Source organism: Carcharhinus amblyrhynchos, chromosome 34, assembly GCF_965287045.1.
Source record: "Carcharhinus amblyrhynchos chromosome 34, sCarAmb.v2.hapA, whole genome shotgun sequence".
Taxonomy (NCBI): Eukaryota; Metazoa; Chordata; class Chondrichthyes; order Carcharhiniformes; family Carcharhinidae; genus Carcharhinus; species Carcharhinus amblyrhynchos.
This window is the reverse complement of record NC_137357.1, coordinates 7327627-7353789: the sequence shown is the minus strand read 5'-3', so window position 1 is coordinate 7353789 and position 26163 is coordinate 7327627. Positions and strand designations below refer to the sequence as shown.

General features: G+C 43.2%; 1 protein-coding gene across 2 annotated transcripts in view; it reads left to right on the top strand.

Annotated features, from left to right (window-relative positions):
* The first annotated feature begins 7282 nt into the window (after positions 1-7282).
* Positions 7283-26163, top strand: part of LOC145361442 (histone acetyltransferase KAT6A-like) — a 153313-nt gene continuing 134432 nt past the window's right edge. For both annotated transcript variants that reach the window (XM_080217252.1, XM_080217251.1), the window contains exons 1-2: positions 7283-7366; positions 8203-9184. In XM_080217252.1, coding sequence (XP_080073378.1) covers positions 8585-9184 — 600 coding nt within the window. In that variant the 5' untranslated portion in view covers positions 7283-7366; positions 8203-8584. The remainder of the gene's footprint in view (positions 7367-8202; positions 9185-26163) is intronic.

Below are 26163 nucleotides of genomic sequence, written 5' to 3'. Positions count from 1 at the left end.
TCTCTCTGTGTACAGTGTGTGTACTCTCTCTCTCTTTGTACAGTGTGTGTACTCACTCTCTGTGTACAGTGTGTGTACTCTCTCTCTCTCTGTGTACAGTGTGTGTACTCTCTGTGTGTACAGTGTGTGTACTCTCTCTCTCTGTGTACAGTGTGTGTACACTCTCTCTCTCTCTGTGTACAGTGTGTGTACTCTCTCTCTCTGTGTGTACAGTGTGTGTACTCTCTCTCTCTCTGTGTACAGTGTGTGTACTCTCTCTCTGTGTACAGTGTGTGTACTCTCTCTCTCTCTCTGTGTACAGTGTGTGTACTCTCTCTCTCTCTCTGTGTACAGTGTGTGTACTCTCTCTCTCTCTCTGTGTACAGTGTGTGTACTCGCTCTCTCTGTGTACAGTGTGTGTACTCTCTCTCTCTGTGTACAGTGTGTGTACTCTCTGTGTGTACAGTGTGTGTACTCTCTCTCTCTCTGTGTACAGTGTGTGTACTCTGTGTACAGTGTGTGTACTCTCTCTCTGTGTACAGTGTGTGTACTCTCTCTCTCTCTGTGTACAGTGTGTGTACTCTCTCTCTGTGTACAGTGTGTGTACTCTCTCTGTGTGTACAGTGTGTGTACTCTCTCTCTCTCTGTGTACACTGTGTGTACTCTGTGTACAGTGTGTGTACTCTCTCTCTCTCTGTGTACAGTGTATGTACTCTCTCTCTCTCTGTGTACAGTGTGTGTACACTCTCTCTCTGTGTACAGTGTGTGTACTCTCTCTCTCTGTGTACAGTGTGTGTACTCTCTGTATGTACAGTGTGTGTACTCTCTCTCTGTGTGTACAGTGTGTGTACACTCTCTCTCTCTCTGTGTACAGTGTGTGTACTCTCTCTCTCTCTGTGTACAGTGTGTGTACTCTCTCTCTCTGTGTACAGTGTGTGTACTCTCTCTCTGTGTACAGTGTGTGTACACTCTCTCTCTCTGTGTACAGTGTGTGTACTCTCTCTCTCTGTGTGTACAGTGTGTGTACTCGCTCTCTCTGTGTACAGTGTGTGTACTCTCTCTCTCTGTGTACAGTGTGTGTACTCTCTCTCTCTGTGTACAGTGTGTGTACTCTCTCTCTGTGTACAGTGTGTGTACTCTCTGTGTGTACAGTGTGTGTACGCTCTCTCTCTCTGTGTACAGTGTGTGTACTCTGTGTACAGTGTGTGTACTCTCTCTGTGTACAGTGTGTGTACTCTCTCTCTGTGTACAGTGTGTGTACTCTCTCTCTCTCTGTGTACAGTGTGTGTACTCTCTCTCTGTGTACAGTGTGTGTACTCTCTCTGTGTGTACAGTGTGTGTACTCTCACTCTCTCTGTGTACAGTGTGTGTACTCTGTGTACAGTGTGTGTACTCTCTCTCTCTCTGTGTACAGTGTGTGTACTCTCTCTCTCTCTGTGTACAGTGTGTGTACTCTCTCTCTCTCTGTGTACTCTCTCTGTGTACAGTGTGTGTACTCTCTCTGTGTGTACAGTGTGTGTACTCTCTCTCTCTCTGTGTACAGTGTGTGTACTCTGTGTACAGTGTGTGTACTCTCTCTGTGTACAGTGTGTGTACTCTCTCTCTGTGTACAGTGTGTGTACTCTCTCTCTCTGTGTACAGTGTGTGTACTCTCTCTGTGTGTACAGTGTGTGTACTCTCTCTGTGTACAGTGTGTGTACACTCTCTCTCTCTGTGTACAGTGTGTGTACTCTCTCTCTCTGTGTACAGTGTGTGTACTCTCTGTGTGTACAGTGTGTGTACTCTCTCTCTCTCTGTGTACAGTGTGTGTACTCTCTCTCTGTGTACAGTGTGTGTACTCTCTCTGTGTACAGTGTGTGTACTCTCTCTCTGTGTACAGTGTGTGTACTCTCTCTCTCTGTGTACAGTGTGTGTACTCTCTCTCTCTCTCTGTGTACAGTGTGTGTACTCTCTGTGTGTACAGTGTGTGTACTCTCTCTCTCTGTGTACAGTGTGTGTACACTCTCTCTCTCTCTGTGTACAGTGTGTGTACTCTCTCTCTCTGTGTGTACAGTGTGTGTACTCTCTCTCTGTGTACAGTGTGTGTACTCTCTCTCTGTGTACAGTGTGTGTACTCTCCCTCTCTCTCTGTGTACAGTGTGTGTACTCTCTCTCTCTGTGTACAGTGTGTGTACTCTCTCTCTCTGTGTACAGTGTGTGTACTCTCTCTCTCTGTACAGTGTGTGTACTCTCTCTCTCTCTGTGTACAGTGTGTGTACTCTCTCTCTGTGTACAGTGTGTGTACTCTCCCTCTCTCTCTGTGTACAGTGTGTGTACTCTCTCTCTCTGTGTACAGTGTGTGTACTCTCTCTCTCTGTGTACAGTGTGTGTACTCTCTCTCTGTACAGTGTGTGTACTCTCTCTCTCTCTGTGTACAGTGTGTGTACTCTCTCTCTCTCTCTGTGTACAGTGTGTGTACTCTCTCTCTCTGTGTACAGTGTGTGTACACTCTCTCTCTCTCTGTGTACAGTGTGTGTACTCTCTCTCTCTCTGTGTACAGTGTGTGTACTCTCTCTCTCTCTCTGTACAGTGTGTGTACTCTCTCTCTGTGTACAGTGTGTGTACTCTCTCTCTCTCTGTGTACAGTGTGTGTACTCTCTCTCTCTCTCTCTCTCTGTGTACAGTGTGTGTACTCTCTGTGTGTACAGTGTGTGTACTCTCTCTCTCTGTGTACAGTGTGTGTACACTCTCTCTCTCTGTGTACAGTGTGTGTACTCTCTCTCTCTGTGTGTACAGTGTGTGTACTCTCTCTCTCTGTGTACAGTGTGTGTACTCTCTGTATGTACAGTGTGTGTACTCTCTCTCTCTGTGTACAGTGTGTGTACACTCTCTCTCTCTGTGTACAGTGTGTGTACTCTCTGTGTACAGTGTGTGTACTCTCTCTCTCTCTGTGTACAGTGTGTGTACTCTCTCTCTGTGTACAGTGTGTGTACTCTCTCTCTGTGTACAGTGTGTGTACTCTCTCTCTCTGTGTACAGTGTGTGTACTCTCTGTGTACAGTGTGTGTACTCTCTCTCTGTGTACAGTGTGTGTACTCTCTCTCTGTGTACAGTGTGTGTTCTCTCTGTGTGTGTGTACAGTGTGTGTACTCTCTCTCTCTCTCTCTGTGTACAGTGTGTGTACTCTCTCTCTGTACAGTGTGTGTACTCTCTCTCTCTGTGTACAGTGTGTGTACTCTCTCTCTCTCTCTCTCTCTGTGTACAGTGTGTGTACTCTCTCTCTCTGTGTACAGTGTGTGTACTCTCTCTCTCTCTGTACAGTGTGTGTACTCTCTCTCTCTGTGTACAGTGTGTGTACTCTCTCTGTATACAGTGTGTGTACTCTCTCTCTCTCTGTGTACAGTGTGTGTACTCTCTCTCTCTCTCTGTGTACATTGTGTGTACTCTCTCTCTCTGTATACAGTGTGTGTACTCTCTCTCTCTGTGTGTACAGTGTGTGTACTCTCTCTCTGTGTACAGTGTGTGTACTCTCTCTGTGTACAGTGTGTGTACTCTCTCTCTCTCTGTGTACAGTGTGTGTACTCTCTCTCTCTGTGTACAGTGTGTGTACTCTCTCTCTGTGTACAGTGTGTGTACTCTCTCTGTGTACAGTGTGTGTACTCTCTCTCTCTGTGTACAGTGTGTGTACTCTCTCTCTCTCTGTGTACAGTGTGTGTACTCTCTCTCTCTGTGTACAGTGTGTGTACTCTCTCTCTCTGTGTACAGTGTGTGTACTCACTCTCTCTCTGTGTACAGTGTGTGTACTTTCTCTCTCTCTGTACAGTGTGTATACTCTCTCTCTCTGTGTGTACAGTGTGTGTACTCTCTCTCTCTGTGTGTACAGTGTGTGTACTCTCTCTCTCTCTGTGTACAGTGTGTGTACTCTCTCTCTCTGTGTACAGTGTGTGTACTCTCTCTCTCTCTGTGTACAGTGTGTGTACTCTCTCTCTCTCTGTGTACAGTGTGTGTACTCTCTCTCTCTCTGTGTACAGTGTGTGTACTCTCTCTCTCTGTGTACAGTGTGTGTACTCTCTCTCTCTCTCTGTGTACAGTGTGTGTACTCTCTCTCTGTGTACAGTGTGTGTACTCTCTCTCTCTGTGTACAGTGTGTGTACTCTCTCTCTGTGTACAGTGTGTGTACTCTCTCTCTCTGTGTACAGTGTGTGTACTCTCTCTGTGTGTACAGTGTGTGTACTCTCTCTGTGTACAGTGTGTGTACACTCTCTCTCTCTGTGTACAGTGTGTGTACTCTGTGTACAGTGTGTGTACTCTCTCTCTGTGTACAGTGTGTGTACTCTCTCTCTCTGTGTACAGTGTGTGTACTCTCTCTCTCTGTGTACAGTGTGTGTACTCTCTCTGTGTGTACAGTGTGTGTACTCTCTCTGTGTACAGTGTGTGTACACTCTCTCTCTCTGTGTACAGTGTGTGTACTCTCTCTCTCTGTGTACAGTGTGTGTACTCTCTGTGTGTACAGTGTGTGTACTCTCTCTCTCTCTGTGTACAGTGTGTGTACTCTCTCTCTGTGTACAGTGTGTGTACTCTCTCTGTGTACAGTGTGTGTACTCTCTCTCTGTGTACAGTGTGTGTACTCTCTCTCTCTCTGTGTACAGTGTGTGTACTCTCTCTCTCTCTCTGTGTACAGTGTGTGTACTCTCTCTCTGTGTACAGTGTGTGTACTCTCTCTCTGTGTACAGTGTGTGTACTCTCTCTCTGTGTACAGTGTGTGTACTCTCCCTCTCTCTCTGTGTACAGTGTGTGTACTCTCTCTCTCTGTGTACAGTGTGTGTACTCTCTCTCTCTGTGTACAGTGTGTGTACTCTCTCTCTCTGTACAGTGTGTGTACTCTCTCTCTCTCTGTGTACAGTGTGTGTACTCTCTCTCTCTCTCTGTGTACAGTGTGTGTACTCTCTGTGTGTACAGTGTGTGTACTCTCTCTCTCTGTGTACAGTGTGTGTACACTCTCTCTCTCTCTGTGTACAGTGTGTGTACTCTCTCTCTCTGTGTGTAGTGTGTGTACTCTCTCTCTCTCTCTGTACAGTGTGTGTACTCTCTCTCTGTGTACAGTGTGTGTACTCTCTCTCTCTCTGTGTACAGTGTGTGTACTCTCTCTCTCTCTCTGTGTACAGTGTGTGTACTCTCTGTGTGTACAGTGTGTGTACTCTCTCTCTCTGTGTACAGTGTGTGTACACTCTCTCTCTCTGTGTACAGTGTGTGTACTCTCTCTCTCTGTGTACAGTGTGTGTACTCTCTGTATGTACAGTGTGTGTACTCTCTCTCTGTGTACAGTGTGTGTACACTCTCTCTCTCTGTGTACAGTGTGTGTACTCTCTCTCTCTCTCTGTACAGTGTGTGTACTCTCTCTCTCTGTGTACAGTGTGTGTACTCTCTCTCTGTGTACAGTGTGTGTACACTCTCTCTCTCTCTCTGTACAGTGTGTGTACTCTCTCTCTCTGTGTGTACAGTGTGTGTACTCTCTCTCTCTGTGTACAGTGTGTGTACTCTCTCTCTCTGTGTACAGTGTGTGTACTCTCTCTCTCTGTGTACAGTGTGTGTACTCTCTCTCTCTGTGTACAGTGTGTGTACTCTCTCTGTGTGTACAGTGTGTGTACTCTCTGTGTACAGTGTGTGTACTCTGTGTACAGTGTGTGTACTCTCTCTGTGTACAGTGTGTGTACTCTCTCTCTGTGTACAGTGTGTGTACTCTCTCTCTCTCTGTGTACAGTGTGTGTACTCTCTCTGTGTACAGTGTGTGTACTCTCTCTCTGTGTACAGTGTGTGTACTCTCTCTCTCTCTGTGTACAGTGTGTGTACTCTCTCTCTGTGTACAGTGTGTGTACTCTCTCTGTGTGTACAGTGTGTGTACTCTCTCTCTGTGTACAGTGTGTGTACTCTGTGTACAGTGTGTGTACTCTGTGTACAGTGTGTGTACTCTCTCTCTCTCTCTGTGTACAGTGTGTGTACTCTCTCTCTCTCTGTGTACAGTGTGTGTACTCTCTCTCTGTGTACAGTGTGTGTACTCTCTCTGTGTGTACAGTGTGTGTACTCTCTCTCTCTCTGTGTACAGTGTGTGTACTCTGTGTACAGTGTGTGTACTCTCTCTGTGTACAGTGTGTGTACTCTCTCTCTGTGTACAGTGTGTGTACTCTCTCTCTGTGTACAGTGTGTGTACTCTCTCTCTCTGTGTACAGTGTGTGTACTCTCTCTCTGTGTACAGTGTGTGTACTCTCTCTCTGTGTACAGTGTGTGTACTCTCTCTGTGTACAGTGTGTGTACACTCTCTCTCTGTGTAGTGTGTGTACACTCTCTCTCTCTGTGTACAGTGTGTGTACTCTCTCTCTTTGTGTACAGTGTGTGTACTCTCTGTGTGTACAGTGTGTGTCCTCTCTCTGTGTACAGTGTGTGTACACTCTCTGTGTGTACAGTGTGTGTACTCTCTCTCTCTCTGTGTACAGTGTGTGTACTTTCTCTCTCTCTCTGTGTACAGTGTGTGTACACTCTCTCTCTGTGTACAGTGTGTGTACACTCTCTCTCTCTGTGTACAGTGTGTGTACTCTCTCTCTTTGTGTACAGTGTGTGTACTCTCTGTGTGTACAGTGTGTGTCCTCTCTCTGTGTACAGTGTGTGTACTCTCTGTGTGTACAGTGTGTGTACTCTCTCTCTCTCTGTGTACAGTGTGTGTACTTTCTCTCTCTCTCTGTGTACAGTGTGTGTACTCTCTCTCTCTGTGTACAGTGTGTGTACTCTCTCTCTGTGTACGGTGTGTGTACTCTCTCTCTCTGTGTACAGTGTGTGTACTCTCTCTCTCTGTGTACAGTGTGTGTACTCTCTCTCTCTGTGTACAGTGTGTGTACTCTCTCTCTCTGTGTACAGTGTGTGTACTCTCTCTCTCTGTGTACAGTGTGTGTACTCTCTCTCTCTGTGTACAGTGTGTGTACTCTCTCTCTCTCTGTGTACAGTGTGTGTACTCTCTCTCTGTGTACAGTGTGTGTACTCTCTCTCTCTCTGTGTACAGTGTGTGTACTCTCTCTCTCTGTGTACAGTGTGTGTACTCTCTCTCTCTGTGTACAGTGTGTGTACTCTCTCTCTCTCTGTGTACAGTGTGTGTACTCTCTCTCTGTGTACAGTGTGTGTACTCTCTCTCTGTGTACAGTGTGTGTACTCTCTCTCTCTCTGTGTACAGTGTGTGTACTCTCTCTCTCTGTGTACAGTGTGTGTACTCTCTGTGTACAGTGTGTGTACTCTCTCTCTGTGTACAGTGTGTGTACTCTCTCTCTCTCTGTGCTGCCCCCTCCTGCTCCCTCTCCCTCTGTCAGCCTGTTGTGTTTAAGATGGCGGCGGCGCTCTCCGTCTCCTCCTCTCCTCCGCTCTCGGTGAGTCTCCGCGGCCCGCAGCGGCTCCCCCCGCCTCTCCCCCGCTCTGTCCCCGGGGTTCGCCTCCCGCGGCCGGCTCCCCTCTCCCCCCCACCCCCTCCCCCCCCGGCGCCGGGGCACCCCCAACCCCAGCGGCTCCCCGACTGCTCTCTCTCCCCCCCCCCCCAAACCAACCTCTCCGCTCCGCCTCTCCTCCAAACCCCGACAGCGGCCAAACTGCCAGAGCCCGCTCGGGCCTGGGGCCTAGGCCGGGCAGGGATAGAGAGAGAGACAGGCCGCGGCTCCAGGGGGGGAAGCCTCTCTCCCCCCTCCCCAATCCCGAGGCCCGCCCGCCCGCCAGCCACCATCGGCCGCCCTCGCCAGCGGCCGGCCTAGGCCCCAGGCCTCGGCCTCGGAGTCGGTGGCGCAGCCCGGCAGCCGGGGTTTTAAAAATAAAACAGCCACCGCCGCGGCTGGGAGGGAGGGTCTGCCCGGCCGCCCGGAGTGTGGGCCCTGTGGCGGTCTGGGGCTCGGTGTGTGGGAGTCAGTCTGGGCTCTCAGTGTGTGCTTGTCCCAGTGCGGGGAGAAGAGCCAGTGCTGGGCTGTAAACAAAAGCAGCGATTGCTGCAAGTGCCAGCCAGGGGCAAGACCACACTCATCCCTCAACCCCACTTGCTGCATTCAAACCCTCCCTCCTCCACCAAGGCTCCCCTCCATTCTCAGTCCCATTTTGGAGCTGCTTCTGCCTTTTATTCATCACCTTATTTCACCCTTCCCCAGGCCTTTTATTATCTCCCCCCCTTCCCCTTCCCCACTTCTTTTTCTAAATATGTCATTATTGTTCTCTCTTTCCCCAGATGCAGTCTGCCAAGTCTTTATCTTGGATTACACTTGAAGTGAACGCAGCCTCTTTGGGCAAGTGAATGGAGACTCCCTGATGGTTTCAAAGTTTTGGAACTTTACAGCACCTTGGGATTGCACCCTGCTTTTTTAATTTCCCATTGATGAAAGTTGCTTTTTGTAAACCCGGTGCAACCGTTGCTTTTCTTCTTCCTCGTCCCCTTCCGGAAACATTTGAAGCTCTGGTGTAAGAGAGAGGGAGGTTGGCTTTGAATTGGAAAACGTCAATGCTATGGTGAACTGCTTTTTTATTCCGAGAAATCTTTTTTTGTTATGTGTGGAACTGGTTCAACACAGAGATAAGGGGTAACTCTCTCTGGGTATTGGGAGTCATCAGCCATGGTAAAACTTGCAAATCCGTTGTACACCGAGTGGATTTTGGAGGCAATCCAAAAAGTTAAAAAGCAGAAACAGAGACCCTCCGAGGAAAGGATTTGCAATGCTGTATCCTCATCCCACGGATTAGACAGAAAAACTGTCCTGGAACAACTGGAGCTGAGTGTAAAAGATGGGACAATCTTAAAGGTTACAAATAAGGGACTTAATTCCTACAAAGATCCAGACAATCCAGGGCGGATTGTACTCCCCAAACCTCGAAATCAGTCAAAATCAGATGCTAAACACAGCATTGACTGGAACAAACTTCTCAAAAGGGCAATTGAGGGTTTAGCGGAGCCGAATGGGTCGTCATTGAAGAACATTGAACGATTTCTGAGAGGTCAGAAGGATGTGATAGCAGTGTTTGGAACTGGTGCCTCCTCAACCCTCCACCAGCAGCTGAGACTCTCTTTGAAGCGCGCCATAAGTCACAGCAGAATCATCAAGGATGGACCCCTGTATCGATTGTCGCGTGGCAAATCGGGTGGCGATAGCAAGCAGGGACATGAGTCAATCGCCTGCCTTCCACCGGTTAGCCTCCTGAATCATGAAAAGGACAAGGTAGGTGGCATTTGAAACTTGTTGCGTTTTAATGCTTTGCAGCCAAAAGATCCAGCTGTACATATAAATTAGTGATCCAGGAGAAGTATTTGGCTCAAGTAATTCCAGCAATTATGGAAGGTTCTAATCAGGAATATAATTTTAATTCCAATTTACAGCACTTGCTGTGGTAGAGTTTGCATTTAGTTGGTGGAAGGGGATGAGAGAGTGTATTCAAATACTTCCAAGCATTAGAATAGTTTATTTGAAAGAAAAGTTCAAATTTGATCACCATGATGGAAGCATTCGGTAATTAAGTTTGTTACTTAAATGTTTTGTAACCACAGGTGACGTATCACTTGTGTTGGTCTTATAAATACTTGTATTGCAAGAAAGGAAATTGGTGCCAAAGTCTGAATCAGCTTCAGCTAACTGGGGCTTGCAGAGAGCTTGCAGTTACTGACAAATGTCTATATGTAAAGATTCTTGGGTTTGATATTAAAAGCCCTGACAATATTATTTACTTTGTCTTGCTACATCTTTCCACAAGATGCCCCAGTTAAGTTTCAAAGCTTGTTTATCTGGGTTTTTCTTAATGGATTGTTAATAAATAAAATGCAATGTTCACAACCGTTAACAACGCAGGTCAGCCTGGAACAATGTTTTGAGATTTCTTGTTGTTCAGCTCACTCCTGCTGCTATTCTTTATTGCTTAACGTTTAAAGCAAAACTGTGTGGCGTTTGAAAATGCTGTCATAGCTCTCAAGATTTAACTACCAGGTCCATTTCTTCTCAACTTGAACACAAAGTTACGCACCACGCACATTTGGCTGTGTAAATCCTCCTGAATTGCTCATTCAGACCTCTGAAAAGCTGCAGGACTCACCCTTTCAGGATTTGCTTCTGTGCCAGCATGAGTTTGGACTTATGACAATGTAAATGGAATGCGCACTCCAAGCCGATACTTCAGTGCTGCTGCCATGTCTTCATTTGTTTGTGCATTTTTACAGACAATGAGTTCGTGTTGGTGTGAGATTAAGATTTGTTGTTTGTTATGTTGGAGGTTGTCTCTGTCAAGGTGTGAGGTGAGAACACATTTTATTTGTTAACCTGGCAGTAAGATATGATGATAAAGGGAAAGATTGGACTGCACTTACCCATGAATAACGGTGCTCTCAAAAGTACTAACTGGTGAAGATTATTGGGATATTTCAATGTAGTATGATAATATATGAATAAATTCTCTCTGCACTTGGAAAGAGTTTCAATTGAGACAGTGCCTTTCCCGTCTTCAAAATGCCGTTTTGAGCTTCACAGCCAAGGATTGTCTTTGGAAATGTAGTCATTGTTATGTAAGTATATGTGGCAGCAACAAACAGCAGTGAGACAAATGATCACTTAATCTGTTCTGATGGTATTGGTAGAGGGATAACTTTAGGCTCAGACACACGCATGCTCTTGCTCTTCTTTGCTTCATAATCCTTCACATTCAGTGGTACGTTCAAATCGCACCTTTGTTTCAAGTCTCATCCGAAAGGTTCACGTCCCTGCAGTCCTTCAGTACTTTGGAGGGTCAGCCCGGTCTTATTGCAGTGGGGGCCTCTCACTGCAGTGGGAGGTGAGAGAGCTACCTGTGAGCCAAGCTGATACTGCGGGAAGGTAATAGAGGGTTTGTAAGCAATGTACTGAATTACTGCTTCCTGAATTCCGCTGCAAAATCATGACATTAGCAAAGTTGGAGCAGGTGAATGCATACCTTGCATTTTATGGTATGAATTCTGCATTTCGCTCCCCTCCCAAGTTCAGTTAGAAGTTTGTGTTCAGCCGCTGCCTTTAGGCTTTTTATGAAATAAGTATTGAATGTTACCTAACTTCTTGAGGAGTTGCACCTTTGTGAACAAGAAGATGATGTGTGGATACTGTTGAGTGTTGGTGGGTCAGTGATGGGTACTGTGTGCAGATTTGTGGTAAGAATGTTCATTGAGATGCATTTATAATTCTTTTTTGCCATTCTGAATGGTGCTGTGGACTTGGAAGTAAATCTCTTTGCATTACCTGCAAAGCAAGCTTTGATCTTTATGCTCAAAATTGAGGGAAAGAAATCTTTAGTACAAGAATTTAAAGCTGATCGGTTCCATTTTTTGTATTTGCTCTTGAGATGTCAGTATTGCTCACAAATATTACCCATCTCTCGTTGTTCTGAGAAGGTGATTTCAGGCCTTGAACAGCAGCAATTCTTTTCCAAATTATTCCCACAGTAGTGTTGAGGGGCTTGAAAGTAGTTGACAATGAATGATGATATATCCAACTGAGAGTGAACAGAGAGGTGAACTTGGGAGTTAGTCTCCTTTATTCACGAGGTATAAAATATAAAAACCATGATATCATGCTGAAACTTCGAAAGGCTGGGGAGACTACTGCTGGAGTTTGGTGTTTAGTTCTGGTCACGTTACAGGAAGGACATGATTGTGCTGGAGAGAGTGCAGAGAAGATTTCCAAGAATGTTGCCAGGGCTCGAAAGTTGTAGCCACGTGGAAAGACTGGGTGAGCTGGTGTTGTTTTCCTTAATGCAGGGGAAGCTGAGGGGTGCCTTGATTTGAGGTGTACAAAATTATGAGCGCCTAGACAGAGTAGACAGGAAACGCTTGGTTCCCTTAGCAGAGCGGTCATTTACCAAGGGGCACAGATTTAAATGATTGGTAAAAGGGGATGTAAAGAATAACTTTTTGACCAAAGGGTAGTAGATATCTGGAATTTGCTGCTTTGATTGGTGATTGAAGCAGGAACCCTCAACATATTGAAAAGGTACTTGGATCTACACCTGAAGTTTGGTAACAGAAAGATTACAGAGTGCTGGATGTGAGATTACAATGGGCAATGCAGGCACAATGGACTTAGTGACTTATTTTTGTGCTATAACTGATGCAAGGTCCTCTGATTGATAGAAGTAGGCATTAAATTAGCATTTGGAATTTCAGAGTTTGATAATTTATGGCAGGGTTAGGATCAGGACTGAGGTTTTTTCCAACACACTCAGCTGACTTAAGTATTGTTGAGGGAAGTTTTATCCCACATAATTGCAGGAGGGGGTTGTATCATAGATTCATACAGTGCAGAAGAGGCCTTTTGGCCCATTGAGTCTGCACCGACACATTAGAAACACCTGAACTCCCACCTCATCTCATTTGCCAGCATTTGGCCCATAGCCTTGAATGCTATGATGTGCCAAGTGCTCATCCAGGTGCTTGTTAAAGGATGTCAGGCAACTCACCTCCAACACCCTCCCAGGCAGCATCTATAAAAAATTTTTCCTCACATCTCCCTCAGCTTCCTGCTCCTCACCTTGAACTTATGTCCCTTGTGACTGACCCTTCAACTAAAGAGAATAGTTGCTTCTTATCCACTCTGTCCATGTCACTCATAATCTTGTACACCTCAGTCAGGTCGCCCAGTAACTTGCCCAGTAACCCTGAATTTATCTTCTTTACAATTCTCCCATGTGGGACCTTATGAAAAGCTTTGCTGAAATCCATATAAATTGCATCGATTGCACTACTCATGCCGAACAATTTTATCCAATTTGTTAGGCATGACTTCGCTCTGACAAAGCCATGCTGACTATCCCTGATCAAGCTTTGCCTCGCCAAGTGGAAATAGATGCTCTCCTTCAGAAGTTTCTCCAATAGTTTCCCTATCACTGAGGTGAGATTCACTGGTTTGTAGTTCCCTGGTTTATCTCCATGACCCTTGTCAAATAGTGGAATTCATTAGCTGTTCTCCAGTTGTCTGGCACCTCCCCTGTGGCCAAAGAGGAATTGGAAATTTGGGTCAGGGCCTCTGAGGTCTACTCCCTTGCCTCCCTCAGTAGCTGAGGGCACAATTCATCTGGAGATTTATCCACTTTGAGACTCCCAGCACTCCCAATACCTTGTCCTTCTCTATGTCAGTTTGCTCAAGAATCTTACAGTCTTTCTGTCCGAATTCCATACCCTCGTCCTCATTCTCTTGAATGAAGGTGGATGTGAAATATTCATTTAGCACTCTACCAATGTCCTCTGGCTTCACCCACATCTTGCCCCTTTGTCCCTAATGGGCCAAACTCTTTCCCTGGTTATCTTGTTCCCATTGATATATTTATAGAATGAATTTGAAAGATTGAATGTGGTTTGCAAAACTGGAAACTTGTGAAAATCTTGTTGAAGAAATTGACCCAGACTGATGGAATCAGATGCTTTGAAATCCTGTGGAATTTGTTTGTGTTTATTATATGGGTTCCAGCAATTGATTGTCAGGAGCAAACAGTGAGGATGTCACCTAGCCATTTGGTATTAACCTGAGGATTCACAAGTATGAAATAAAAGGAAAAGCAGTGGACTTTAGTGGTAAGTGCCTCAGATGTGCTGAAAGAAGGGAGAATTGTTGAGTTGAACTGTTTTATAGTCTAGAGATCTTGTTAGGAATTCATTTAAGTTGTGTGGCAAATATTCATTTCAAAATGTTGGGAATGGAGGGTAATATTCCTCAAAGTTCAAAAAGGGGAAGGATAGAAAGGCAAAGAGAGGAGCATTTAAAGGAGTTTTTGTATATATGGAAGCAGTATTCAAAGTTTTATAGAATTCAATATTGTTGAGAAGAGAGTGAGGAAAGTAAGATTTTTGGAACTTTGGAAATGGATAATGGGAAATCCAGTGAAATTTAGAGGATTGGGCAAAGAGTATCAACAGAAGCAGAATGAAGGTTGCAGTAATCCAAACTAAGTGATTGTAGTTCTATTCTTAAGAAATGTAACAAAAATTGTCCTTGGGAGGATTATAAGAAGCAAGATTTTTACTGTCCCACTTTATGAAGTCCTATGTTTGCGCTCAGTCAAGCATAGAACCATAGAGCCCTTCGGCCCATCAAGTCTGCACCGAACACAATCCCACCCAGGCTCTACCCCTATATCCCTACATATACCCACTAATTTCTCTAACCTACGCATCTCTGGACATGAAGGTGCAATTTCTTCCAATGGCCAATCAACCTAACCTGCACATCTTTGGACTGTGGGAGGAAACCAGAGTACCCGGAGGAAACCCACACAGACACGAGGAGAATGTGCAAATTCCACACAGACAGTGTGTCCACACAGACAAAATCAAGCAGTGTCTTGATTTTAAAATTTTCATCCTTGTTTTCAATTCCATCCATGTCTTTGCCCCTCCCTACCTCTGTCATTTTTTTGCAGCCTCAGAATCTTCCAAGATAGCTGTGCTCCTCTTGACAACTCCCAATTTTAATTGCCGCACTCTTGGTGGCTGTGCTTACAGTTGCCTGGCCCCAACCTGTGGAATTCCTGCCCTGTACCTCTCAGCCTCTCCATTTCGTCATTCCTTCTTGAAGACACTCCTTTCTCCTTTAAGACCTATCTCTTTGACCAAAATTATCATCTGATCTAATATGTCGTTAGGTGATTCAATGTTTTGAGATTTTTTTTTCTGTTTAAGATGTTTATAAGTATACGTTGTTGTTAATTATCTAATAATTCATCATCACAAGAGACTGATGCTTGTGGCCACTGAGGGTCAACAGACTTAAAGAAGTTGTGAATGCAAAGTGGAATGATTAGTAAATGAATAAACACTGGTAAATGGAAGAGGTTATTCATGTGAGGGAAGAACAGAAATGACAGCATGGGGAAATAGGGGGAAAAAAAGAGGATTGGAGAATGAGCCGTCAACAGTAGCGTACAGGTAGAACAATTTGAGAGGAATCTGGCTAGTATAGACACAGCTTGATTTTTCAAAGTGCCAGACTCTTGTCAAATGTGTTGGAGCTGAAAACATGCATGATTCACTGCTGTGTTCCAAGGGTCATAACAATGAGCCAAAAAGGTCAGCTTCCTCTTTAGGAGAGCAAGTAATTGCACTATTAGGGTGGAGGAGGAATGTCAAGGATTCACAACAGTCAGGAGAGATTGATAAGGTCCTGCAAGTTAATGCTGAAGCAGCAGGAAGGCAATATTTGATGCTTCTCTTCATGTTGAATCTGTAAAGCAGTTCGAAGATCAAATTTACAGAAATTGCTGCAGGGTGCCATATCCTGAGCAAATCACTAGTTGTCATGGGCATGATTTTACATTCAGCTCTGCTATTTCCATTTAAAATTTGCAAGTTGAAGGTGGAGTTGGAAATGACTCTGTTCACATGTTTGGAAGCTGCAGTGGCCCAGTGAATGCAGGAGGTGAGTGAGATTAGAGATGATTGGGTAGTTGCCATTCTGTTATACTCCAGGTGTGCAAAATCATCTGCAGCGATACACGTGCCAACTTTGATATGAATTTCAAGCCTTGAGTATAAATGGGACCTTTTGGTTTTATTCAGCCCAGGGTAGATATTAGAGTGCAACTTTAGAGATGCGCCAGTTACAAAGCGTCGAAATGCAGCAGGCTTTCAAGAAACTTCTTTTTGTTCAGTAGAAGCAGTACGTTGAGTGTTTATAGACAGTGGTCAGCGGTGAGATATTGTCAGTATCTCTGCTTGCCATACAGATGTTAACACCAACCAAAGTGCCTTGCGGGGTTGTTGTGTGTGTGTGTGTGGGGCTGGTCAGCTGCACTTCTGAAGATATTTGATGCTGTTTCTAATCTTCCTAATCTCTTCTCTTTTAAGCTTGATGCAAAGGAGGATTTATTTTTATATTGGGGAATTTTTGCTGTAGCTGTTCCGATGACACGACTTAATATTCGGTCTTGGCGTTGGTTCATATCGCCTGTTCTCTCTGCCGCCCCCTTCCCTTAGGAGGTTGCAGGTTTTCATTAATATGTAGTCAGTTGTTCTTTCTCTGTGCTGACACTACGGTGCCTATTGACATTTATAAAGGCAGAAAACATGTTGCTGTTGCTAATTTTGCTGAGCAATGAGTGTTTGGTTCTGTTTTAATTGAATGAGAATTGATGTAAAGTCCTAAGCTGTGCTATTGCCTTCTGCTTGGGACATGCTGTTGTAAAGTTACCTTCAATATTTCAGTTGTGCGCCATATTCAAGATCATGTGACAGATAATGTGTGGTAATGCATACTGGCAATTTGTGTTACTGTACCACGCCATTATAAACTTAGCGGGAAATTGTAATCATTAAAAGGGACATGTTCTGCTTGCCAGGGGTGAGCGAGTATTCCACTGGTCTTCATGGATGCCCACTGATGAGTTGAATGTAAACAAAGTTCGGTTTTGCCAGGTAAATGTGAGTGACAAAGTTGCAGAGGCGAGCAAGGGCAAGTAACTATTAAAACTTGATCAATTCAGGAGAAATTGCTGTGGTGTGACATTGTTTAAGGTGAAAAATCTGACTGCCAACGTGAAACAGGAATCAGTGACCATGTACTGATTTGCCTTCAGTGCTGGGAAAAAAAGACCTGGTGTATTGGAATCCAATCATCAGATGTTGTATTTGATGGTAGTTACAGTGGCTACATTAGTTTGCATTGTGTTGTGACATGGAATGTTGTCCCCTAGTTGCAGTTGCTTTTTCTGATGATACTCTGAATCATAATGAAAAAGACTTTGGTGGTATCACACACTCCTCTGTAACCAAGAGGGAAGAGAACCCGTACTGAAACCATTCGGCGTTAGAATTTTTTTGTAAACCAGTGATTGGTGCTCCAGTAGTACAGGTATGAGTCAACTTCAAGTTTGGTCTGTTTGTTTGTGGGGAGATAGCTCCTGGTTTATCCAACAAATGTGGCTGTAAATGATGGAGTTTTGCATCAATCCTGTTACTTTTGTGTTGCCTCGTGTTAGTTTGAGGCTCCATCTCTTGTCATTTGTTTCCATTGATGTTCTGAACCAGCCATTCCAGGTGAGTTGCCCATCTGGGAAAGCACTTACTTTGCAGAGGACTGGGAAAATGCAAAACCTTCAATTGAATTTTGACGACAAAACTGCACAGCCCAGTGAAGTGAGATTAAGGTACCAGTTACCTGTAGCTGAAGAAGGGTGAGAAAGAATGCAGAGCAAGCTGGAGGAATATGATGAATGAGTGAATAACAGACCCAATATGGTTAGACAATTCTTCTATATCGAGAAAAGAACTTATGATAAACTTGAAAGGCTTTTATCTCAAAGTTAGAAAATGTCCAATGAATAACAGGTTGTAAATCTTTTATCCTTGTTATGTAAGTTCCGTGCGCAGAAGTAGTTTGATTTTGTGACAATCCCGAATTCTGATAAATTTGCTCATTTAATAAGAACTGGGGAAAAAAATGACTTGTTCGAAGTTGGACATATATTTGGATGAAAAGTAAAAGAGTGAAATATATAAGATTACTGTTGTCTTGAATTTATATATTGTTTTGTTTTGAATTTAAGTTGTTCCAGAGAATACGTTGTGAGCCGTGGTAAACCATTGTGAATATTAATGGTCACTGCTCACTGACGGTAATAGATTTGAGGAATTAAGAATATCATAGAAGTACATTACTTCATCTTTGAGTGATGTTTTCTCTCTTTGCACCAATATGCATTAGGCATGATGATAATGCTAGTTATAATTAAGATTTACATTGGAGTGAGGGTGAATGGACCAAGAGGAAGCTCCTTTTGGATTGGTATTTGGACAGATTCAGGACTTCTTAATATTAAAAGAAAAGGAAAATAGGTGTTCCCTCCCACTGTCAAGGCTGCTCACCTTTACTTTCCAGTTTATCTCCCTAAGTGTTGTTGATACCATTCCATGCTGGGCTCACAGCAAGATTGCAGTTGGAGCTTATTAATTGAGTAGATTTAATTGGTCTGACTGAGAACCTATGAAAACTGGAGAGATAAATCTGGTTGGATGAAAGACCTTTCCCCTGCTCCTGCTTGGACAGGCTTAAACTGTGTTCAACTTACAGGCTGACAAAATCAAACCGAAAATTATGCACGTGCCTTATATTGTACCCGGTGAGAGAGAGATAAATGCTCAGGAGGTAGCAGGGTTTTTCTGAGACCGAGGGAAGCCCTTATTTGATGTGGCAAATAGATTTGAAAGTGAGTTCTGCATGATCCAAAGTTCACAATAGTATGTTGATCAATGTTTGCATTTGGTAAATGAATGGAGAAGATCGCTTTGTTGCTTTTGACTGATGAAGGTGAAACGGAAATGTATCCAGAGTTTATGGTGGGCCATTTGAATTTGGTTATAAGGATCATAAAATATGTTTGACAGATTATAAGCTTGCCAGGCTCTTCATTTTGGTTATGGAAAGAGTTGACTAAACCTCGGGCAAGTTTTACTGATTGAGAGCAGGAGTATGAACAGGCAGAGAATAATTGTAATGAGCCAAGCTGGTCAGTGCATTGGTGCACTGATTGGCAGAATGTGGCTGACTTCCCCATCTCAGTGACCAAGCAGAGGTGGGGTACTTTCCCCACCAAAATCAATGACATTAAGAGGCTTTCATGCACTTATGAACATTTTACATTGTCAGAGATTCAGTATCAAGTAGTTTGCCACACTTGAGTTATCGGCATGCACTTGCAATTGAGATGCACTGAACCTAAAAGAGGGTAAAGTGTTGGAAAGCCATAAATGAAGCACTTAGGTCCTCAGATATCTTTTGTAAATGCAGAAATTGTAGATTTATAATTAAAAATTCTGCTTTTCTGTAGTGCTTTTCACAACCTCAGGACGTTCCAAAGCACTTCACAGCCAATTAATTACATTTGAAATGTAATCTCTCTTGCAATGTGCTAAATGTGGCATCCAATTTGTACGCAGTAATGAACCACAAGCAGCATCATGACATGGACCAGATTAATTGTTTATTGATGCAACAGTTAATACACTTCAAAAGTACTTCACTGGTTGTAAAACACTTCGGGATGTCCTGAAGTCATGAAAGTTGCCATATAAATCCTGGTTCTTTTTTTTATTGAGGGGTGAATATTGGTCGGGTCAATTGGGAGAAGTATCCCTACTCTGTTCAACAGTAGCCTGGGATCTTCCCGGTACCTGAGAAGGCAAACTGGACCTTGATTTAATATCTCCTCCCAAAGCAATAAATAACCCAAGCAATCTGGTCCTCCCAGTTATAATCATTTAATGCTTTGAATAAAATCTAAACATGTATTAAGAAAGATGAAGGAGACTGAGTTAATTTAGTTGGGTGAAGTGAAAAGCACTGCTAATCATATCCATGATGTTCAGTTTGAACAACCAATACGCTTCTTTCCTGTTGGCTTGTTGAGAAGAAGTGATTGAGGTTGTAAAGGTGGGTTCCACTGACATTTGATTGTAGAATAGTGTAGGACAGAAGGGGACCATTTAACCTGCTGAATTTGTTCTGGTTCTTATGAAAAGTTCTCTTTCCTAACTTTTTATCAATAAAACTTTTTTTACTCTTTGAAGTATTTAATCAATTCTTTTGATGGCTAATGTTGAAACTGTATCCTTCACCCGATCAGGCAGCAGATTCCAAATCCATATCATTCAGTGCATAAAAGAGTTTCTCCTTGTCATCTCTGTTTTTTCTTTGCCACTCACCTTAAGTTTGTAGACTGTGAGAAGGCATTTGAGATCATTGATCAACACACGCTGTGGAAGTTGATGGTGAGATACAGCATCGAGGGGAAAATAATCCCCCTCGTGAAGCATACCTACGTTGAGTTTCGCACAGAGCAACTTTCTTTGAATTCCATGTGCAAACTGGTGTGAGAACTGGCAGCACAGTGGTTAGCACTGCTGTCTCACAGTGGCAGGAACCCGGATTCAATTCCAGCCTCAGGTGACTGTGCCGAATTTGCACATTCTCTTCATGTCTGCATGGGTTTCCTCCGCGTGCTCTGGTTTCCTCCCACAGTTCAAGGGTATGTGGGTTAGGTTGGTTGGCTGTGGTAAATTGCACCATAATGTAAGGGTGAATAGCAGGGTAAATATGTGGGGTTGAGGAGATAGGGCCTGAGTGGGATTGTGGTCAGTGCAGACTTAATGGGCCGAATGGCTTCCTTCTGCAATGTTGGGATTCTATGATTCTGTTCTATAAAAAGTCTGTTTGATGTCACCATTCCTATTTTTTTCTCTCAATTGTTTTGATTTTGAGACAAAACATCAGACAGAAGAAATGGCATACAATGGATCCTCACAGAACAGCTGGAAGATTTAGACTTCGCGGATTATTTTGCTTTATTATCACACAACCACACACAGATGCAAGATATAACTTATTACTTGATGCAAGTATAAGCCAAAGGTAGCCTCAACATCAGTATAGAGAAAACAAAGATACTGCGGAAAACATCAGAGGTAACAACTTGATTAAGATAAGGGCAGACTGGTTGAAGTCATGACTTTTACCTATTTGGCTGGTGTTGCAAGTACGTCTGATGGGACTGACGAGAATGTAAAGATCATGGGAAGGCAGGAGCAGCACTCATCACCCCCAACACCTGGCAATCAAGAGAAATCATCAGTGCCACAAAACTAAAGATCTTCAATGTCAATGTAAAGTCTATTCTCCTAATGGCTCCAAAACCTGGAGGACCATCAGAACAAAATCAATCAAAATCCAATACCCCCCATCCCCTGTATGGACTGGCCAAGCAGGTTGAGACACTACTCATTTGAACTTAAAAAAATGAGAGGTCATCTCATTGAAACATATATGATTCTTAAAGGGCTTCACAGGGTAAATGCTGTCAGGATGTTCCCACTTATGGGAGAATCTAGGATCAGAGGGCATAGTCTCAGAATAAAGGGGTACCAATTTAAGACAAATGAGGATGAATTTCTTCTTCGAGGGTTGTAAGTCTTGAGATCTCCTTGCTACAGAGCGCTGTGGGACAGTCATTGTTTATATTTAAAGCTGAGATAGTTTTTTTGATAAATCAGGGAATTGAGTTACGTGGAAGGGGCAGGAAAGTGGGGTGAGTAATGTTGGACCAGCTGCGATCCTGTTGAATGACAGACCTAACTGGTCCTTAAAAACTGCTGAGAGTTACTCAGGATTAACAAATAACCCCTTTGTCACTGTCTCTCTCAAGTCACTGACCGTTCTGAATCGCCGCTTCTGTTCTGAACCCTCTTTCTCACCTCCTGTCCCACATAGAGCTGATGCAGTAAATCCCACATATCTGCTTGGATAGCATCAATCAAGTTCCATTAAAGGAATAATTAAGTCAAATTATGCCTCAGAAGAAAATATTGGTGCCCACACTGTATGTCAAAGTGCTCATGCACTAAGTTTCTCAAATGGTAGCTCCTTTTCTCCTACTTCCGGAATGCATTTTTGTCACGCACTGTAATTGGGGGAGCTGCCAGCCAATTACCTATAGCTTTACGCCAGCCACATCGAATGAGATCAAGTACCAATGGAAATTGTGCTTTACAAAGCATCACTGGACAGAGCCAATGTACATGTGTGGCATTAGTCTATCAAATACTACACACTTGGTTATTAATGTGCAGCCACGCAGACTGTGTGCACAATGGCATCTCAGAGTTCAAATGAACCAATTCCTCGAAGTCAAGGACACAAAAGAAACATACCAAGCACTCGGTTTTATTTCTGAAGGAATAGAATTGTAAAGTCTGGTAGACTTGTATCAGACCTTTGTGAGACCACCCTGAGCTGGTCATTTATATTATAGAAAGGATAGACAGGTATTGGAGAGGACGCTTAGAGGATTATAAGATGAGCTCAGAAATATGTCAGGGAAGAATTGATAGCCTACGTCTCTTGTCTCTTGAAAAATGGTGGCTGAAGTGGTGAGAAGTCTTTGAGCAAATGTTTCCGTGGAAAAGTGCATGATGAGAGACAGTCAATATAAAGTAGTCAACTAGAATTCCAAAAGGGAACGCAGGAGAATAGTAGGGAGCAGTAGATACCACTTCACCAAAGTGTGACGAAAATGTGGAACTTGGTACCATGGAGTGAATATGAGTGAGAAGGGAGTAGCATTTACTCTAGCACAAGATAGATGATTTTAGATGTGAAAGATGAGAGAACGCTGGACTGAAGCATAAACACCAGTGTGGACCAGGTGGGCAGAATGGCATGTTCCTGTGCCATATATTCCAAGTAATCCTGTTATGCTTTGTGGTTGCCTTTGGCTTGAGCACTGGCAGCATGTCTATATATAATTAGGAATAAATGTGAGATTGTATCCTCTCTCACTTCAGCTGGGAAGACATAGTAAACATGCAAGCATTCAGATAAGGTGTGTTGATTTGAATTTGGCAGACCAGTGATTTTATATTGTGAACCATTGGCTTTTTTGAAATCCTGTGTTTCCTGTCCAATGGCTGCAAACACCTTTGACTTTCGTTAAGATTTCCTGACTCTGAAACATTATCTTTCGGGTTGTACGTTTCTATTTCCAGCCAACTTCATGGTGGTCTGTGATGTATTTTTTTTTCACTCCGAATCTCTACTTGTGAGGCCAACAGTAATTTGCATCACACTTGAGGGAATAAACCTTGCAAAAACCCAAACAGCCCTCAAGAACTCTTGTCAATTGCTGACAGTGTTTGGTCTGAGTATTGTGTTTGATGCACCTATTTAATTAAGACTGATGTTATTTTTTCCTCTTCCTTGTGAGACTTGAAAGGGCTTTGTTATGTGATAGAGGTTCATAACAGCCATAATGTTTCCTTTGCAGGAATTCAGGCGTGCTTTGATCATTGTGACTTTTAACTTGCTATTACTCTGGAAGAGAAAAGGAAGTTGTGCCCACCTGTCTGGGGCTCATTTCTTTTGGAGGCAGACTCTTGTTTCGTCCCGTGGAGGAATTGGAAGTTAGACAAGGTTATAGCCACTATATGAAGTCAAACCAAAGTCAAAACAATCCATTGTATGGATTAGAGTTCCAGAGGACAAATATTTTTTGCCCACTAATGACAAAGTTTTGGAAATCTTTATTAAAATACTAGTTTTAGCTTAGCGATTCACACTCATTTGCAGCAATGACTATTCACAGTTTAGTTTTGCTAACTTTGTGTGGTCTTGCATCACTAAATTATGAGCTCACAGGTGAGGATCATAAAATGACATAATCATGTTTCTGCTGGCTCTTTGATATGTATTTCCATCAAGAATTTATGTAATTCTCCTTTAAAAGTTACTATTTGGGACACGCGTTTTGGGAATGTGCTTCAGATAATGCATTCCAGATTAGAACAACTCAGTGTTTTTTTAAAACAAAATGTTCTCCTGTTGCTTCTGTTTCTTTTTCCAAGCACCTTAAAACTGTGTTCTTTGATTAGTTTTTAAAAAATCACCAGACCTTTCCGGTCCTTCATCAGAGAACTCAATCAAGTGTTATGATTCCCGTGGCGACCACTAATGTGAAAGAATCTCACTTCCGAAAAGATCTCAACAGGAAATCAATGATGGAAGAAATCTCACTTTTTAAAACATGTTGTTACAGAATCCTTGTAGTGCAGCAGGAGGCCATTTAGCCCATTGAATTTGCACTGATTCACTCACTGAACCTTACCCAGGCCGCCTACCTTGCCCTAACCCTGTAATCTTGCACACTGGCTAATTCCCCTAACCTACACATCTTTGGACACTAAAGGGCAATTTAGCATAGTTAAACCACCTAGCCTACACATCTTTGGATTGTGGGAGCAAACCAGAGCATCCGGAGGAAGCCCAAGCAGACATGGGGAAAACCTACAAATTCCACACAGTCAGCCAAGGCTGGAATTGAACCCGGGTCCCTGGCGCGGTGAGGGAGCAGTGCTAACCACTGTGCCACCATGCTGTCCCAATCAAGAATAGGGCCCAATGTCACAATCAAACCATAATCATCATAAATTAAACTGGAATTAGTTTCGTGAATGGGCAAATTGTCTTCAGTAGAAGAATAAGTTGCACTTCAAATAGCTGATACAACAAAATAAATCCGATGGATTTCCCAGCTGGTCCACTCAGCATGAATGCATCAATCTCCACCTCAAAGCCCTTAAAATCACTTGCCTTCCTTACGAAGAATTCCGGTTGCTCTGCTAACAGGATTTAACCTGAGCCCCTGCTGACACCTAACTTGAATTTTGTGGGCATGGTCTTCAGCAAAAATGGCATACCTCTGCAGAAGATTCTCAACTCTGCTAATGATGGTGTTGATGGCGTGATTCCAACAAAAGCAAGTGTGTATTTGCCTACTCCTGGATCCAGCCTCCATCATCTTCAGCCAGTCTGTGGTGCACCACTGGATTAGCTAAGCTCAGTGGCTTCTATGTCTTTTATTTATTTCAACTGGTTATAATAACCCCAGAAACCTGAATCTTATGTTTCTGTTTGACTTCAGTCTTCCGAGACGCTGAAAGGTTCAGCTTCTTTTGCTAATGGTGTCTGACTCAAAAAGAAACTGGTTTTGAAAGCATGGATTCCAACACACAACTTCATCAAACACTATTTACCCTTAAATAAACCTGTGCGGACTTTTATTAGCCCTTATTTTTTCTAATGCCAATTTTATTTTGTGTAGTATTATTCTCTTTTAAAGTGTCTTCACAATGATAGGCTGACTGGCTATAGTTGTATTGTTTATGCCTCTCCCCTTTTAATTAGATTTGCAACACTGGCAGTTCTCCACTCTTCTGGCATCACCCTCATTCAGGGAAGAGTTGAAGACCTTAGCCTCCACAATTTCCAAGTTTATTTCTACCAGTAACCCAGGATGCACCCCTTTCGTACTGTGACTTTTCTGCTTTGAGAGCTTTTAAGTATCTTTATTTTTATCTTGCCTAACTAATATCATTACAGTCCCATCCTTTACAGTCGTACTGGCAAACATTGTTGAGTACTTACTTAGTACCCAGCCATGCCACTTCCTTGATGAGATCTCCTTTTTAGTCCTTGATTGACTCCAGCCTTTCTTTAAGTACCCATTGTGTGTGACAAAATGTTGCCTTTCATGTTGGCCACTATTCTCATAGTCTCTCTTCTCCCCTTTTTTTGCATTTTTGAACCTCCTTTATACTGATTATATTCAGCTTTGTTCTGTGCTGCATAACAAACTTTTCAATTGCCATATGCCTCAACTTTTCAGTTTCACTTTCACCTTTATATGGTTAGTCATCCAGGAAGTTCTAGCATTGATTGCTCCTCCATTCCACCCCTGCTAGGAATGTGCCTCGACACTTGCTGAATCATCTCTGCTTTGAAGGCCTCCATTCTTCAGTTACTATTTTACATCCCACTTTTTGATTCCTGAGCACCTGGGCAAGATTTCTTTTCGACTCGCTGAAGTTGGAGCCCCCCCACGTCCTCAATTTTATGCTTGATTGTGATTGTGGCTATTTCTTACCAAATATCTCCCTGAATATTAAACAAAATGATATTCCACTATTTCCTTTCAAAAAGTGTAACCACGACCCTTGCTCCAAAATACACAGTAAGAATCAATCATAGATAGACATGTGGATTCTATGATTATTCTAAATCTAGTGTTGGGTTGACTTGAGACTCAATTCTTTTTCACTGATTTAAGGACATTCCACGGATTAAAAAAGACAAAATTCCCTCACTTTGTTTTTCCCTCGCTTCTCTTTTTTAAAAAATGTGTACAGTGATGTTCACATATACAGGCTATATCGAAGATTTTGCTTAAAATTAAGTGATGTTGCTGTGTCAACAAGGAATGTAACATTGAGTGTCAGTGTTGAAGTTCTGCTGACAGTGCTTTTCTGTGTCTAGGTCTATTCTTAGCTGATCGGTGTCATTCTCTTAAATTTTTAAAGGATTGGTGATACAGGGCAGGACAGTATACATCACTAAACAGACCAAAGATGTACTGAGCAAGACAAATGGCACAGCACAATGTTTTGAAAAGCTACCTCATTCCACTCCCTTACTCTTTTTGCGTAACCCTGTATTTTGTTCCCCTTTTAAGTATTTATCCAATTCTCATTGAAAAATTATTGTTGAATCTGCTTCCACCAGACTTTGGAGCATTGAATTCCTCGCCACGACAACTCAATGAGTTTCTCATGTTGTCTTTAGTTCTCTTGTCTATCACCTTAAATCTGACCTCTGGT